The sequence below is a fragment of the Juglans regia genome, chromosome 1 (assembly GCF_001411555.2).
Source record: "Juglans regia cultivar Chandler chromosome 1, Walnut 2.0, whole genome shotgun sequence".
In the NCBI taxonomy this organism is placed as follows: Eukaryota; Viridiplantae; Streptophyta; class Magnoliopsida; order Fagales; family Juglandaceae; genus Juglans; species Juglans regia.
The window spans coordinates 15,083,602-15,101,859 of record NC_049901.1 but is presented as its reverse complement, the minus strand read 5'-3'; the positions used below and the strand labels follow the sequence as shown (position 1 = coordinate 15,101,859).

Below are 18,258 nucleotides of genomic sequence, written 5' to 3'. Positions count from 1 at the left end.
ATAGCATAATAACAATAATAATAAAATCTAGGGATCTCAACGAGAAGATAATATTTTTTTTTTGAGGAAGAAAAGGGTATTTATTGTTATCGTTTTTCCTATAGTTTTTTTTTCTCTCTCTATCTTCTTTTCCTTTAATTTGCCACGAGTCGTCAACATACGCAATGATAGGATATTGAAAATTAGAAGAGAAGCTGAGAAGTGTTATAGTTATAGAGATCTCACAAATTGATATGTCTTTATATGATATGTTAAATTTATTCTATAATAAAATTTTACAATTTAACGCATCACATCAAATTACATCAATTTATAAATTTATTTTTATAAAATTTCTTTATGACTAAAGCATTTTTCAACTTAGAATAGTGGCCAACTAAACTTAATGACAGTGTGTGGAAGCATCAAAATACAATGCAAAGTATTAATATCTAACGATGTAGTTAAAGCAAGAAAGAAATGTAATAATAATAATAATAATAAAATCTAGGGGTCTCAAAGAGAAGATAATCATTTTTTTTAAGGAAGAAAAGGGTATTTATTATCATCGTTTTTCCTATAGTTTGTTTCTCTCTATTTTCTTTTTCTTTAATTTGCCACAAGTCATCAACATATTTAATGATAGGTTATTGAAAATTAGAAGAGAAGTGTTGCATTCACAAATAGATCCTATAAATTGAAATGTTTTCATATGATACGTTAAATTTATCTTACAATAAAATTTTACAATCTAACGCACTACATCAAATCACATCAATTTGTGAGTTTATTTTTATGAAATCTCTTTATGATTAAAACATTTTTCAACTTAGAATTATAACACCCCGGTCCTAGAGGGTTTAGAGAGTTACTTCTTGTTACTTAAAATCATATCTCACCGTATAGATATAAGCTTCAATTTCTCAATTACACATCAATTATTCAAATATAAATAATCTAAAACACCACAAAATCTCAAAAATAAACATCAACCTTCCAAAATACCAAGTCATTAGGACACAACAAAATTGCTGAATAAAAATAAACATCAACCTTCCTGCGGTGCTCTATTGCAGTGATGCTACTGTGATACAGGGTTGCGTCTCAGGCTAGGCTTCCGTTTATGGTCGTGACTGGGTTGTGCAGGGTTGGCAACTGAGCTTAAGAGAAATCGAGAGGGATATAAGCGTTGTTTTTATGACAATGCAATTGCTCAAATCTATGGCGGTTTTTGTACTGCTTGGGGTTGTTAAAAATGGAGGAGAGAGTGTTGTGTTTCAGGGAGATTGAAGCTTGAACGTGGGCTGCATTTTGATGCTCTGAATGTGGAGCAAGAGTGCGGCTTGTGGAGGTGTCGCAACTACTTGATAATCCGATATGCTTGTACATGAGAGAGAGATATAGAGGAAATGAAACTGACAAAATTATGGATGTATCGCAACCCTAATTGAGGGAGATAGATATCTACGTGCATGAATATATATATATATATATATATATATATCTCTATATTATATAAGAGGCTATCAAACGGCTATCAGCTATTAAACGAAAATTCTTGTTTTCTATTAACTTTTCGTTAAGTCCGCGTTAAAGAACGCAGCTTTGGTGCCAGTCGAAAATTCACTAAACGAGACCCTTTCTCCTGCGATGATAGTAATTGGCCGTGGATATCACCACACACCATCACCGGGCACTTTATCGGCTGCACGTTCCACTCCTCTACCAAAATCGCCCTTGCCTGGTCACAGAGCATCTTCACCTCCGCCACCGGCAATGGCTTAAACTCCATCAGATGCTCGATTTGACGGCCTAGATCCGCGTTCGAGGGCATCGTTTAGGCCTCTCTACCTGTTCCCTTTTAGATCCACACCGTTGAGATCCCCGATTTCAAGGATCAAAAGCCGCGAAGAGAAAACCGGCCAAGTCGATCTCCAAGTTTTCTAAATCTATGTTTTGCGTTTTATGATTTCAAAGTAAGTACATGTGTTTGTTTTGTTTGGATTTTAGCGAGGACGAATCTAAAAATAAACAATTTGCTCAAAATTTGTTTTTGAGGATTTCAAGTGCATAGATGATGAATTTTATTATTTTTGTGACAGTGAAATTAAGGATTTCAGTGACTTTATGTTGTAACTGAACCGGTTCATACTGCTAGATTTTATTTTTAGGAGATTTTTTAAGAACCATGCTAAAATGAGTTTCTTTTTTATTTTTATTTATTGTGCAGGGAAAAGCTTCCCAACAGATGGGTTTAAAACCCAATTTCACACCTAGCCAATAGATAGACGACACGTAGGTACTCCAAGAAAATGAAATCTGAAGCCACGTACACCCAATTTTGCTCTCCCTCCCTCCGAATGTCTCTTCCTCCCCCATCTCTGCACTTGAGCTTCACCCAGAAAAATAAAAAAAACCCCTCCACGACTCACGACGATGTGATATAATTGAGTCGTCTTGTTCCTCTGGAAAGCAGCAAACTCAAACACGGAATCAAAATAAACAGTTGCATAAGTCATCTTGGTGAATTTGGCATTTTTCTTCCTTAGCCACCATCACTTTACTTCACTTCCAATCTAGCATCGGCACGAACAAAACATATCCGAATCGATTTTAACTTCTTCTGTGATAGATCAGTTGCTTCTAAACAGTCGCTTGTGCACAACCTTTCTATGAAAGACTAGTTTGCAGATGTCCTTACGAAACCTTTGCATTCTCCTTGTTTTGTCCTCCTACATACAGTCCAACCTCACCATCACTACCTTGCCGTTGAGTGTGCAGGGGTGCATGTGTTGAGTGAGACATCCTTTTATAAGAGACTCAATTCAATCTTCATAAAAAGTTCAATGTATTCCTTTTATAACAGTAGTAATAAACTAACATCTATTTATAAATGGTTCGTCGTCGTGAGTTGTGGGGGGTTTTTTTATTTTCAGAAGCTCGAGTGCAGAGATGGGGGAGGGAGAGACATTCGGAAGGAGGGAGAGTGAAATTGGATGTAGGCGGGTTCAACTTTCATTTTCTTGTAGTGCTTGCGTATCGTCCATCTATTAGTTAAGTGTGAAATTGGGTTTTAAACCCATCCATGTGGAAGCTTTTCCCTTTTGTGCATGTGATTTAGCTTTTGTGATTATTTTGTCAAAACTTCTTTATTTTAATGAATAAATATAGTTCTTGGTTTTGCTTCTTTCATAATCTTACTTAAATGTGCCTGTTTATTGTCTTAGAACTTACTTTTTTTTTTTTTTTATTTCGCTTTACCATAAGATACTACAACAACTGTTTTTAATGATGAAAAATGGAAGATACTACAACAACTGTTTTTAATGATGAAAAATGGATAGAACGATGAATTTATCTTTAGAGAAATGATTATTCCTCGAATCTTTTTGTGTACTTGTTACAGCATGACCGTCGAGAGATGTCCGGATAATCCGATGCCTGGTCGTCGTGAGATTTTAGATGGGAAGGTAAATGAATCTCTGTACAGTTTGTGCCTCTGATTTTCTGTGGATTTACTTTGATGTTCTATAACTTGTATTGACTTTGAACAAAATCTTCATATTGTGCTATATGTCTTTGCAGCCTGGTAAATACGTGTGGCAAACTTATGAAGAAGTATATGAATTGGTAATTAAAGTGGGAAATGCTATGCAAAGTTGTGGTTTTGGGGAAGTAAGTCTGTATTATATTATCTATTATACGAAAGATGCTTTTCCACCCAATACTTGCTTGAAATATCATCATAAGCAATTTTTGTGTCCGACGCTTACCTTTGTCTATTGCTGGATTGTAGGGAGAAAAATGTGGCATTTATGGTGTGAATTCTCCAGAATGGGATTATAAGCATGGAGGTGCATCTATTTTTTCTTTGATTTTTCCCTGATGTCAGTAACGAAGAAGGTACTGTATCTTGTAATAATTACCAAATTAAAATGGAAAAGCTTGGGGTGGAGTCCACTCTCCTATGTTGTTCAATAATTGCTCACAGTTTATGGCCCTAATCAAAATTAAATTTTCCCTTTTGTTTCAGTCCCCAATGATATTGGTTTTTGCTTAAAAGTTTATCTTATGATTTACCTTTTTCCTTCAATTTCATTTTGTTGCTAAAGTTTTTGGTTGAAGTCCCTTTTATTCTTCGTTCGGTTTTTAACTGTTAAAATATGGACAAAACTTGAAGTTTTAACATCTGGTGTTAATATAGATTAATGACAATCTCTGTTGCTTAATTGTCATGGTCTTTAGTTTCTTCTAGAAATAGTGCGCTTTTTCTCTAGAAAATTTTGATTAACACTGAAAAACTAATGCAGGCCTGCAATGCTCATGGACTTTATTGTGTTCCTTTATATGATACTCTAGGTATGAATATTCACTACAATAGCATAGTTCCTAGATTACTTATAATACATTGGTATTGTTTTTCGTTAACATCCAATTAATTAAACCAAAATACAGACCCATCTACTCTCTTGGTATTGAGGTTTTTTATAGCTAGACAGTATGACATAGTCTGTTATATATAAGGCGTTCAACTTTCTTTCCAAAACTCAACTATTTATATGCATTGACCTTAAACCTTAAATCTTGAGCATTTTGTGAAATGTAATATTTATTGCTGTTTGATCTGGTCTGGTTCACTAGTTAGGTGCTGGTGCTATGGAATTTGTTGTACGCCATGCAAAGGTTTCAATTGTGCTGGTGCTGTGGATGTTATAAACATGTATTGGATTGTATGATATTTTGATCTAATGTTTTTATTTTCTCCACTATGTCTTAAATTATTAAGTGAAATCAATCATTTTTATAAAATTTATATTATTTTTTACAATCCAATACATGTTTGTCCACTATGCATGTTTGTCTTTCTGTTGCTTAATTTAAGGTAGATTCTTTACAGCTGCAGTAGGAAATTTTGTTTTGTTTTGTTTTTTTTTCTTTTATGGGTTTACTTGTAGTTGATTAGCTTGAATAAGGTCTAGATTTGTTGTAATGTCGGTCGTTTCTGTGTTAGATACTGTTAGAGTTTGAGATTTTGGAACTCGTTTGGGTTGAGAAATTAGGTTTGACTTTTGAGTTTCATATTTTGTTGGTGTGATAATGGGCAGAGAATAAGAGAACTCATAATCTTAACTTACATTTTTTTCATTTTCTTTTTGGGAGCATTGTGGTTTTTGATGTGGATGTCTTTCGTTTTGTTCTGGGAAGCCTTTTTCCAAAAGTCAGATCATGTTTGTAATAAATGGAAATACTTATTAAAAAAACTGTCTTCAATGGAAATAGAGATTAAGTTGGAAATATATAGAATGCATCCTTTATTTTTATAAATTAAAAAGAAGAAAAACTGATATGATGGGAACTGTCTTGTTTTTTTGATGGAAACAGACTCATTTCATTAATAAAACGAAGTTACAAATGTGACTTATACATGAAAAATCCAGACTATAAGTCAAACTACGCATCAGCTCTAGGGCTTCCCCACACACAAATTTCTTTGTGGCGGACATTGTCTTAACTTCTAGGAATTCTCTCTAAAAAGAGACAGCACTATGTAAAAACAGAACTTCATGACCCCCTCTGACCTCACAAGGAGGAAGAATACGGGACACTATTATGGATATTAAATCCAAAAGCCTATTTCTATTATAATACTAACTAAAATAACAACAAATAAACTACAAATAAAACTACATAACCAAACTACAACTCCACAAGCACTGGCGTGAACCCGGACGTCACGCCTACCGCAAGCATCGGCAAATCGAATCTCGACGACACGAGCACTCAGCTTCACGCACGAATACACAGCCTCCATTGCGTAGGCAGCACCTACGCACGAGCATTGGTCGTACGACCACCGGCCGTAACATCGTCCGCCTCTCTCGAACAGCTTTTGATGGGAAGGATGTGATGTGCAAATTGTATGTATATTATGTTTTTCATTTTGTTTCTCACAACATTGTTTCCAAGTGTTTCTTGCACCCAGATATAATTGCTGAATTTATTTGTTTCTTTGGGATGAGGACCTTGTGGTTGAGAGTTTTGACCCAAAACATTATGGATTGTGGTTACTTTTATGGAATGATCTTCCCATTCTATTATGATGGTGTTTAATCCTATGGTTAGTTACCATTTTATGATCATTCAAAATCTCAAATTAGAAGCGGCAAATTGTATGTAAATAACTCTAGAATTTTGAATCTTGTGCTGTTTGAATTTTCTGTAAATTTATTTGTCTATTTATCTATACAGATCATGCATTTATATTCTGGTTGGCTTGACTCTTCTTGTTTTATGTTTATTGTACTTGATCTTAAAAACATGTTTTTTTGAGGTAGAAACTGTAATAGACTTTCTATATGGTTGTGCTCACAAATATCTTCACAGGTAATCATGTGGATCTGTCTGATCCTCTTTGAAATTTAGTTTTTCTATTAAATGCCAATCCTTTTCTCAAGAGTAAGGCTAGCTGATATCTTGCTGCATGCCAGCTGCTACTATAGTTGGATAATCTATATATTGACTTTTATGATATGTTGGGATGTGGTTGTACGTACATTATTGTTATATAGTTGACCTAAATATGGCTGCTTTCCACCCAAATATGGTTTTAGAGATAGACCTAGCTAGGCAAAATGAGAGAACATAATTTGCATTTTTCATCAACTAACTTGTTCGTTTCATTAATGTCCAGGATGAAAATCGATATAGCGCTGGAAGATCATGAGGAGCACATAAAATGAAACATGCTGAGAAAGCACGGAATCTGGTCAGCAAAATACCACGTGAGCTTGTAATCACCATTCATTTGTATGTATGATTAGCTTATATATTATTTATAATTAATTTATATAATCATGACTTCAATGATCGATCAAGTTACTTTGTTGTTTAGGTATGCCATACGTACAGCCATTATGAAAGGAATACCAACCCAGTAGCTAGCTAGCTATTGGAATTTCACCACCCTATTTGTACTTAGAAATTGATTTTTTAGTCTTGTTTTTTGGACAAGAGATATCAACAAAGCTGCTATTGTTAATTTGTTATCAAGTGGTGGTAGTGTTTTTTTTCTATGCATTACACATGATGTTTCGGTCTCTTTTCCCGGTTTTGATATGTATATTTTTTTTATTCATTCTTATTTTTGGATTTTTATATTTTATTATTAATATGTTTAATTCAGTTTGTATATTGTTGGATTTTGATTTTCACTTCCAACTTTTTGAAAAAAAACAGATGCTTTTTTTTTGGTTTGAAATGTTTAGGTTTGTCATTTCTATTTATTTTAGTTTGGCCTTTTTTTTTTTTAAGAATTTTAATTCAATATTTTTAGGATTGTTATTTCTATTTATTTTGGTTGAGAATTTAGGTATTTGAAAAATTCGAGTTAGTAAAATGTTTAAAAATGTTGAAGGTAGTAAAAAAGGTGTTTGTCAAAAACAAATTAGCATTTCAAAAGAATTTTGTTCTATCTTTCTAGGTAAAAAAAAAAAAAAGAAAAAAGGTTTTTGATTGATTAAAACACGAGGCTTTTATTAAAAATAAAGATATGCGTTTCGTTAATGAAAAACTGGTTTAAAATGTAATTTGGAAAAATCTAGGTATAAAAAAAGCAGATGAGTGTTGATTGATTAAAACTCTAAGGCTTTTGTTAAAAATAAAGATATGCTTCTGATTAGTTAAGCAAAGACGGGTTATGATTTTCCTTAAAAAAATCTTAAGAAGTGAACATAACCAAACATGTCTAGATTGGTTTATACTGTTTGGGTTGATGAATTTGTTGTTTTTGTTTATTTTTATTTTTTGTAATGTCTATTTATTTTTTAAAAATAGTTAAGGCAGTTAAAGATTGGAAAAAAAAAAGAAGAAAAAATGTACAATTGGTGAAGATAAAACCACCAATTGTACAATATAAAAGATATAAAATCATATTTTGTTAGAATGTAAAATAAAATAATAAAAAAACCTTTTATTTCATCACCCCCTTATTTATCACTTTGTCGGTAAGAAATATTATTTTTATCTACAACATGTATAATAATTTAACTATAAATACTCCTTTAACATTTGTATTAATTTGCAATAGTTTAAATTTTTTCCGTATAGATTCTTTAAATTTTTATTAATCATACTAAACTGTTAAATTTCTATCATGCAGGACCATTTACCATATCTAGAATAATGAGCACAAACTTCTGAAAAATAATGAATGATTCACCTCTATTTATCAACAATTGGGCTGTGCATTCCAGATAAATATACGTGGTGATGGTTTAAATTGGTGGGAAATAAAGACAACTCTAATTGCATTTTTTAGAGAGCTCATGCTTTCTTAGAAAATCTTGTGGAAGAATATTATGAGATTGTACACCTTTTTCTCAAGTCCGATGTTCACCATGCTAAACAATCATATCTTATTCATTGATTCACAGAATTAATTACACATCCAATAATTTGTTAACTCTCATCTCCAACGCTCATGGTTGAGGCCTGTGTTCTCTGCAGTACTAAACAAGAGCAAAACGACTGATTTCTGTAATTTAATTATTATACTTTTTGTTTCTATATTTGCTAAAATTCACATTTTGTTTTCATCATTAAATTATTCATTAATCACTTTTTTTTTTTTTTTTAAAATCATATTATTTTTGTAAAAAATTGTTTCACTTAACTATGCAATGTACTTTTTTGCATATTGCTCCCAACCTAGTATATTATATATAAAGGCTGCTGAAATCCAAGAGAAAGAAAGAGGAAGGGACTTATAATATGCAAGTCGGATGTTGAGTAACTAGAGCTGGGCCCTTTCGAGGGTGGGCCATTTTAATTGATCCAAGAATCTCTCAAACTTGCCCATATATATATATATATATATATATATATATATATATATATATATTTATATACATACTAGGTGGGAACAACGTGCAAAGTACGTTTACTTAGTTTTATGAAATGATTGATTTCACTTAATAATTTAAGGTATAGTGGAGAAAATCTCAATCTTATTGTCCGAAGACCGTTTGTCAATCAATATCTTGATTATGAGATTATGTATTGATTATGAAGGGTAAAATCTCAATCTTATTGCTTAAGTTACCAATATAATTATTGTTCAGTTGGCGTTTTCACCACCTTAAAACAATGATTTAAGCATTGCAAATCTCATTGGATAAGTTAATTGGTGGGCCTGTAATAATAGTATAGGTATATTTGATGGACTCCGATAATACATATATTAATATTTGTGAAGTCATGTCCCAGATGATCTCAAAACATTCTCACCTTCATTATGGCGATTGAATGTAGAAAAAACAGTTTTGTTAATTAATAGACAACTTCACTTCTTAGGTAAAATTACATAGATTATGATATCTCTCAAGGAATAGAAATCTCTTATTCAAACATTGATCGGAAAATTAAAAAAAGAAAAAGAAAAAAAAGAGATGAAAACTTGAACATCTCACTTGGCAAAACTCATTGAAAATAAGAGATTTGAAAACCAATCTCTAAAAAATTTGAACCCCAATTTCTTTTTCTCTTCTTTCTTTGATCCTTGAAGAAATCTTCCCCCATGTCCAGTTTTGAAGTGTTGATTTTGCTTTAAAAACTCGGACACTAAGACATGCTACCAGCTCACTAGTGAGTCATTTATTTCTTATTGGGGATGCCAGAAATTTCTGCAACGGGGAACAATGGCAGACTGTTTAACTTCAATGTCATGGTTGTCGCGCCTTCAAACTGCACTTTCCAGCTTTTGATGGATCACATTACTGAGATTGAGTCGTATAATGGGGGGACCAAGGATACTTGAAGCATTTCTGGCTTGGTGACGAGGAAGAAGTTAAGGAGATGAAAACTATTGAACATCCTATTCCCGTGAGTCCAGAGAGTTAACTCATGTAAACTAAAATCATCTATAATAACACTTTAAAATAAATCAGAGTTTCCACAACATAATAACCTATTTGTCCAACACAAATATCCATGTTCCTACATAAGGTCACATCAGAAGTGCTTCAATAATATATATAAACATTTCTACAAGGACTAGGAATATCCATTACTCAAAATACCAAAGCGATATAAAATATAGACACTACCAAAAGACTCTGCAAAAGCAATTGTACCCTAAGGCACTTAGTCTTCTCTGATCAACAAAACTTTCATTTAATCCCTATTCCTGACTTCCAGTTGCTGTATCAAAATTATTTGAAACATATTATGGAGATAAGGGGAGTTGTCAACACTCAGTAAGCAGAGAACATATATTAGTATTTAAACATGAGCATTTACGGAGTTTAGAATGCAGAACAAAACACTTTTTATCTTTAGAATGCAGAGTCAGAACATCTTATAAAAATATCAGAGCGAAGGTTCAAAAACATTCTTATTCAAAATTTTCTTAACACAGCATAACTAAAACATCATATCAGAACAAAATTTCATATTTAACCCCCGTGGTAGGGTTGTCCAAACCCCGGCGGCCAACTGAGCAGAAACAGACTGTGAATCTTCCCCTTATCATTATGGGAGTCCCGAGTGTGCACATAGGAAAGACCACACAGAAAACCACTTTATTTCCAAAGTGGGTGCACTGGAAACAAAAAAGTTGGTACTAATCCAAACATAAGCCACAGTTTTACACCCGTGGTAAGGTCAGAACAAAATAGAAATAAAATGTCATGCTAGAGGTTTCAGAAATTATATCATATCATATTAGAGTACATAACATTTTCAAAACAGAACAGAATCAGATCACAAAAACATAATTTATGCACAATTTCATATTCGCTCTCTTTTGCACTGTTCAGAGATAAAATGTCAAAATAAGCTCATGTCTACACCAATCATGACAAAAAAAAAACTTTCTTCTTATACACAATTTTATGAGTAGCGCAGAATAAATAACTAAGGTCGTTTCCAAAATTTCTTTTCATAACAAAACATGCATATTTTCCAAAATCAATCTCAACTCATTTTATTTTATACAAAATCTAGTATAGAAACCCCGCTTACCTGGATTTCTTAGATTTTCAGAATTTTCTTCAAGAATGCCGAACAAATATTAATCGTCACCTATAAAATAATCACGTAGTTCACGTAAATTTCAATTGAACATGCATTTCAATATTTAAGTCTAAACTTCTCAAATAACATATTTTAATTCTTCAAAACCTAAAATTCTCATAACCTCAAAATATATCATCACTTTCTAAAATCATCAACGGCCCTTTAATAACTTCGACTGAAACATTAAAAATCTAACTTATTTACTATCAAATTGCAACTATAAAATCTAATACTAGATAATATAATTACAAAAATATTTGAGTCCAATTACTCGTATTTATAATAGTGAAACTTTAGCTTGATAAAAATCTCAGCCCAATAAAATTATTAAAACTGTTTATTAAACATAATAAAATCAAGCCAAATAAAAAAAATACACAAATCTATCAAAATGATGTATATCTAATTAATCTCAAGCCCATCCCACTTAAAAGGAAGTAGCCCACTAGATTTAAACACCAACCAGTTAAAACTAAGCCCATACGTATAAGTCTTGTAGCCCATTACAGCAAAACCTTTCCAAAAATTAGAGCATGTTTTAAATAAAAAGGGGTAGAAAGGTAAAAACCAACACAAACTCTCATTTCTACTACGTTAACTGATATATAACATATGTTTTCCTTTTCAAGCAAACTATCAACAAAACAGAGGTGAGCTAAGGCGTGAGCGGCGGCAGCAACACTTATAGAGAGATGGAGCCATGATGGCGGCGAGTTGGGCGGATACAGTGGACGAGGGCTGTCCCGACGGAGGCGCACTGAGCGGGAGAAAGCGAAGAGAGAGAGAGAGAACGGTATGGGGGCACCGTGAGGGAAAGAAAGAACACAAGAATGAAACAAAGGCTTACGGCAATGAATGTGATTGACCTGGAAGTGCGTCGCGGCTGAGCTATGGTGCACAACGGTAAAAGGATGGGAAGTTTCGGTCGTTGGCTGTGGAGGTGCGGCACTTGGCTCTATTTTGGGTGCAGGAAAACAGGGGAGTTCGTGGGTGGTGTGTCTGTGCGTGTGGGTGGCTCTCCCGAGGTGTGGAGGTGGCGGGTTCAAGATGTGGGATTTTTTCTATTTTCGGAGAAGCATAACAAAGTGTTTCCGTTGGTGGTTTTTCAGTGGCTGGTGTCGATTGTGCTTGGTGCAGGGTGACGACGGTTTCGTGTGAGCTGGGTTGGTAATGAAGATGCAAAGAGAGCTGGCTCCGTGGTGGCTGGGTTGTGGTTCGACAGGGAGGAAAACAGGTGCTCTGATTTGAGCTGCAGGAATCGGGTGATTTTCGGTTGTTTGTATCTCAGTTGAAGTGGTAGCCGTGGTTCACAGTGGAGGAAGGATGCTCAGAGGAGTTTGGATGGCTGAGGCGTGAAAGGAGGGCAGCGACACTTATTCTAGGGTTGATAATGCTTAACATATATAAGAGCAATAAGAGGAAACAGATAAAACCTAAACAAGAAGAAGAGAGGGACGTGCATGAAAATGGAAACGGCTTGAAGCTATGCGACGTGAAGTCTAGACCTGTTTTTCACAAGCTTGGGCTCTTTAGCTTAAAAAACAATTTGGCCCACGACTAGATCAAGTCTAGGATTATTGCATGGGTTTCTTTCCTAAGTTTTGGGCCTCGACTCGACCTAAAAAAAGAAATATACTTGTCCCATAAATTTTTCGGATGAAAATCTACTTAGTCCATTAAAAGATTTTAAACCTTGTTATCAAACTTATTAAAAATTTTAATCCACGAAAAATATCTTAGACCCAAACTCTCTTCAAAAGAATTTAACTTGTAATCCCAAATGATTTTTCATAACTATAAAGTCAAAAATTTTGCAAAGCGGCTTGGTTGGGCACGGGTGTTACAACTATGCTCTTTGGCACCGAGCCTCCAATTGTCTATGTCCATCACTATCTGGGACTGAAGCCATGCCTGTGCTTCCGTGATTATGATTGTAATTGGAATGTTGATATATTCCAAGAATTTGCGAGTGACGTTGCACACGAAGTGGTGGAAAGTACATGATGCAATGCCTGTGCCATTGCAGCAGTTCTGCCTCTTGAGATCAAAGCAAATGGCGCAGCTTGAATGGGACCGTATGCAAGCCGAGAAAGCAAACTACACAGACTGGCATTGGAACATTAAAGTTAGAGATCGACGTTTAAAGAAATGCATAGACAATATCTGCTCCTGGAAGTACATGTTGAAGCACTGGGGTGAGACAAATTGGACAGATGACGCGTCTTTTACTCCAACACCACCTGCAATTTCGACTGCATCTCTCCCTGTCGTGTGAGTCTTGGGCACTCTTTTGGCCCGGAAACTTGTTCCTTTCGGTTTCTGTTTCCTCACTGTTTTCATGCATTCGTTTTGTAGGTGACATAGTTTCCAAGAAGGGTTTCATTTTTTCCCCATTCTTTACTCTCATAGAATCGATCCATTTACAGTTACATGTTTGTACCCAAATTTTCTGTCGTGATAAGAGAACTTTCTGACTTTACACTATCTATCTATAACCCATAAAATTTTATCCAATCTCGCATTGAATGACACAAGAAGTTCTAAAATAATTTAAAAGGGGGGTGTCGATAAGGCATCTTAAATTTTTAAAAGTCTGCAACCTTTGATCATTTTCTTTTTCACGATACCAATCCATGACATGAGATTGGGAATTGCCATGAATTTTAATGTCAAGCTTGATTAAAAGGCATCCAAAGATCCACTGTCGAATTAATGCTATTAACTATGGTGCAGCGTGCAGGCATTGCAGAATTTTATGCAGAAGTGGTTTGAAAACTTGATCCATTGATAATTATAATCTGCTACAAAAGTTTAAACAATTGAAACCTCAAATTTGTAACCTCAGAGCCGCTGACCATCTCATAGGTGGAAATTCTACCTGCCTCCTCTCTATTATGTATCTTTACTTGAGGTCATTTCCCTCATATTTTGATGGCTAACACTACAGTCGCTTCTTTTATAAGCATTTTATCAAACCTCAAGAGACATGAAATTGGTTTGTCTCACACTGTGTCAAGACTATGAGGGTTGTCCAACAGACAAAATGTCAGTCATAGTCTCATAGAAGAGCATTCATGCTACATAACAAATTGTTTCTTTTCCTGCCATTCCACGACTACAAATATCATTTCTAAAAAATCTATGAGTCTCAAGTGTTGCCCAAAGTTTGATTGGTTCTATTTTGTTAAGAGTAGTATTAGATATAATTTTAAGAAAAAAATGGGATTCATCGTTAAAAAATTAATTTTTTTATGTGAATTTTAAATTTACTCATATTTTTTAAAGAAATTACACAGAACTTGCAAACACTAGAGAGTGCAAATATCATTTGTACATAACTATAACCATCTACCTCATACTAACAACCACAAAGTATCAACAATCACCGCAGCACAACTGCACAACACAATACAAGTTGTTGCCCCTAAAAAATAACTCATTGTTTAGACTGCTACCAAAGCCATCAACTACCATAACCACTCTCTTGGAGTTTGGGTCTAGAAAATACCTGATAGGATCCTTCTGATCTATTTTTTTAGGATTTGTTTTTCCTTTTTTTATATAGCTTTGTCAAGTTTGCCTCAAGGCTTTTGTTAAGATTCTACCCCTCTATCGGTTTATATTTTTTTTCCTGATATTGCCATTGTATAATACTAATAACAATGACAATAATAATAATCAGTAGAGTTTAGGAGAAAAAATGCCTATAGCCCATAGACTGGGCCCAATCCATCAAGCCATCACTAAAGACAAAAAGGGAGATAAAGAAGAGATAAGAAGGGGACAATAGGGATATGAGGGCTGTAAATGTGAGAGGGAGACAAGAGGGATATGAGGGCGATAAAATGGCTGGGGGTCAGAAAAAGAAGGAGAAGTGTTCACGCAAGGGAGATCTGCCAATTCACGAGATGCTGACATGTACAGTAAAGGGTTAGGCAAACATATAAAAGGGGATGTCTAGACAACATAAGGGGAGATAGGGAGAAAAAGGGACGAGGAACAGACGGATGGACACGGATCAATAGGGAATCGGTGGAAATATATTGAGGAAGACCTCCAATCTCCTCCATACAGTGAGATATGAGGATCCATGAGTGATTGTAAACAGATATATTATAACGGAAACTTCCCTCCCAAAATCCCGTAGATGTAGGCCCATTGCCGAACCACCACTATACAGCCGCACCGGAACACTGTCAATGGCTCCAAATAATTCACATCGTGGCATTGTCTGCGTGGATTTGCACAGGCCTACGAAACACAACATCAACAGTGAGGCATACCAAACATTTAGAAAAGGTACGAGCCTTTTCTCCAATCTCTCTCCAGAGGTCCTTTTCTCTCTACCCAACCGTCGGCATCCTTCCATTTCCTTCTTCTAGAGGAGGGTTGGAGCTTTGACTCCTCTCTCCCTCCTCTTGTCCGGCCAACGCCGGAGCTGTCCATAAGTTTTTTTTTTTCCCTTTTTCATAGTTTTCGGCCTGTAGCACCAAGTGTAACGCCCCGATCCCGAAGGTCCGGAGAGTTAGCTCTTAATAGCTAAAATTAACTTAAATAATACAACTATAAAATCCAGAAAATCCCATGCGACAATAAAGAAATTTCCAATAACATAAATTAGAAATTCTCCAAAAACTCGAAAACATCCTCAACTCATCAAATCAAATACCCAAAAAAAAAAATCAGTTTACTAACTACGACTCTCAAATAAGCATTTGTACCCTCAGACACTTATTCCACTACGATTCTCACATCTTGCTAAACTTTCTACTCTTGTTCTCTAGTTGAACTATCAAAATTATTTGAAAAATAATTAGAGATAAGGGGTGAGTTATCAACAACTCAGTAAGCAAATGACATATACTAGTACGTAAACATGAGCATTTACAGAGTTCAGAATGCAGAACAAAAATACTTTCTTTTAGAATGGAGAATCAGAATAATGTTTTCAAAATGCAGCGTCAGAACATGTTATCAAAAATATCAGAGCGAAAGTTCAAAAATATTTATAATCAAAATCTCTTTGGCATAGCATAAACTGAAACATCACATCTTATCTTATCATATAAGAACATATACCATGTTTAACCCCCGTGGTAGGGTTGTGCAAACCCCAGTAGCTAACCGAGCATAAATAGAATGTGAATCTTCCCTTTATTCACTCTCGGAGCCCCGAGTGTGTGCACATAGGAAAGACCACGCAGAAAACCACATTGTTTCCAAAGTGGGTGCACCAGAAACAGAAAAGTTGGTACCAACCCGAACAGAGGCCACAGTTTTACACCCGTGGTGAGGTCAGAACGGAACAGAAACAGAATGTTATGCCAAAGGTTTTTTAGAAATCACATCAGAACATATCAGAGTACAGAAAATCTTCATAATAGAACAAAATCATAACACAACATAATTTATGCATAAAATTTCATATTCGCTCTCTTTTTCAAAGTTCAGAAATAGAGTGTCTAAAATAAGCTCATGTCTACACTAGTCATGACAGAAAATAATTTCTTCTTAAACAGAATCTCATGAGTAATGCAGAACAAATAACTGAGGTAGTTCAAATTTCTTTTCAAAATCAAATATGTATATTTTCCAAAAATAACCTCAGCTCATTTTATTTTAATGCAAAGTCTAGCATAGGAACCCTGCTTACCTGGACTGCTTAGCTTTCCAAGAAATTTTCTTCAACAGTGGTGAACAAATATTAATCGTCACCTATAAAATAATCACGTAGTTCTCTTAAATTTCAATTGAACATGTATTTCAATATTTAAGCCTAAACTTCTCAAATAATATATTTTAATTTCTCAAAACCTGGAATTCTCATAACCTCAAAATCTATCATCACTTTCTAAAATCATCAACGTCCCTTTAATAACTATGACTGAAACATTAAAAATCTAACTTATTTACTATCAAAGCGCAACTATAAAAATCTAATACTAGATAATATAATTACAAAAATATTTGAGTCCAAATACTCATATTTATAACAGTGAAACTTTAGCTGGAAAAAAAATAAATATATATCTCAGCCCAATAAAATTACTAAAATAGTTTATTAAACATGATAAAATCAAGTCAAATAAAAAAAATACACAAATCTATTAAAATGATGTATATCTAATTAATGTCAATTCCAGCCCACTAAAAGAATAGCTCACTAGATTTAGACACTGACCAGTTAAAACTAAGTTCATACGTATAAGTCGTGTAGCCCATTAAAGCAAAACCTTTCCAAAGATTTAAAGCATGTTTTAAATAAAAAGGGGTAGAAAGGTAAAAACCAACACACTCTCCTTCCTACTAGGTTAACTGATATATAACATATGTTTTCCTTTTTAAGCAAACTAACACCAGAACAGAGGCGAGCTAAGGCGTGAGCGGCAGCAACATCACTTACAGAGAGATGGAGCCACGATGGCAGCGAGCTGGCGGATGCAGCTGACGAGGGTTGTCCCGAAGGAGGCGTACTGAATGGGAGAAAGCGATGAGCGAGAGCGAGAACGGTATAGGGTCACCGTGAGGGAGACAGAGAGTGAGGGAAAGAAAGAACCCGAGAAGGAAACAAAGGCTTACGACAGTGATTGTGATTGACCTGGAAGTGCCTCGCGGCTGAGCTATGGTGCACAACGGTAAAAAGATGCGAAGTTTCGGTCATTGGATGTGGAGTTGCGACACGTGGCTCTGTTTTGGGTACAGGAAAACAAGGTAGTTTGTGGGTGGTGTGTTTGTGCATGTGGGTGGTTCTCCGGAGGTGTGGAGGTGGCGGTTTCAAGATGTGGGATTTTTCTGTTTTCGGAGAAGCAGAATAAAGTGTTTCCATTGGTGGTTTTTCAGTGGCTAGCGTCGATTGTGCTTGGTGCAGGTGACGACAGTTTCGTGTGAGCCGGGTTGGGTCTACTTGAAGGTGGTGAGGCGGCTGAAGTGGAGGTCTCAGTTTGATATTCTGAGAAGAGGACGAGCGACACAATTCTAGGGTTGAGGATGCTTAGCATATGTATACGATATATATAATAAAGAAATAAAAACCTAGAGGGAAAGGATGGAGAGACTGCATGAAAATGGAATAAAAGGGACGTAAACTGTGTGACGGAGTTCCATGGGCTGGGCTCTTAAGTCTAAAAAAAAATACTTGACCCACGTCTTGGATCATGCAAGGGCTTATTGCATGGGCTTTTACATTAAGTTTTGGGCCTCGATTCA

The 18,258-nt window shown here is 35.0% G+C and overlaps 1 protein-coding gene and 1 pseudogene across 1 annotated transcript; both read left to right on the top strand.

Annotated features, from left to right (window-relative positions):
- Positions 1-1,878: 1,878 nt before the first annotated feature.
- Positions 1,879-6,758, top strand: LOC109021799 (long chain acyl-CoA synthetase 4-like). The gene is made up of 6 exons (XM_035687683.1): positions 1,879-1,955; positions 3,386-3,449; positions 3,565-3,654; positions 3,776-3,833; positions 4,290-4,338; positions 6,671-6,758. The coding sequence occupies exons 1-5, from the start codon at positions 1,945-1,947 to the stop codon at positions 4,328-4,330; spliced, it is 264 nt and encodes an 87-aa protein (XP_035543576.1). The 5' UTR covers positions 1,879-1,944; the 3' UTR covers positions 4,331-4,338; positions 6,671-6,758.
- Positions 6,759-9,271: 2,513 nt separating this feature from the next.
- Positions 9,272-13,327, top strand: LOC118348390 (annotated as a pseudogene).
- Positions 13,328-18,258: the final 4,931 nt, after the last annotated feature.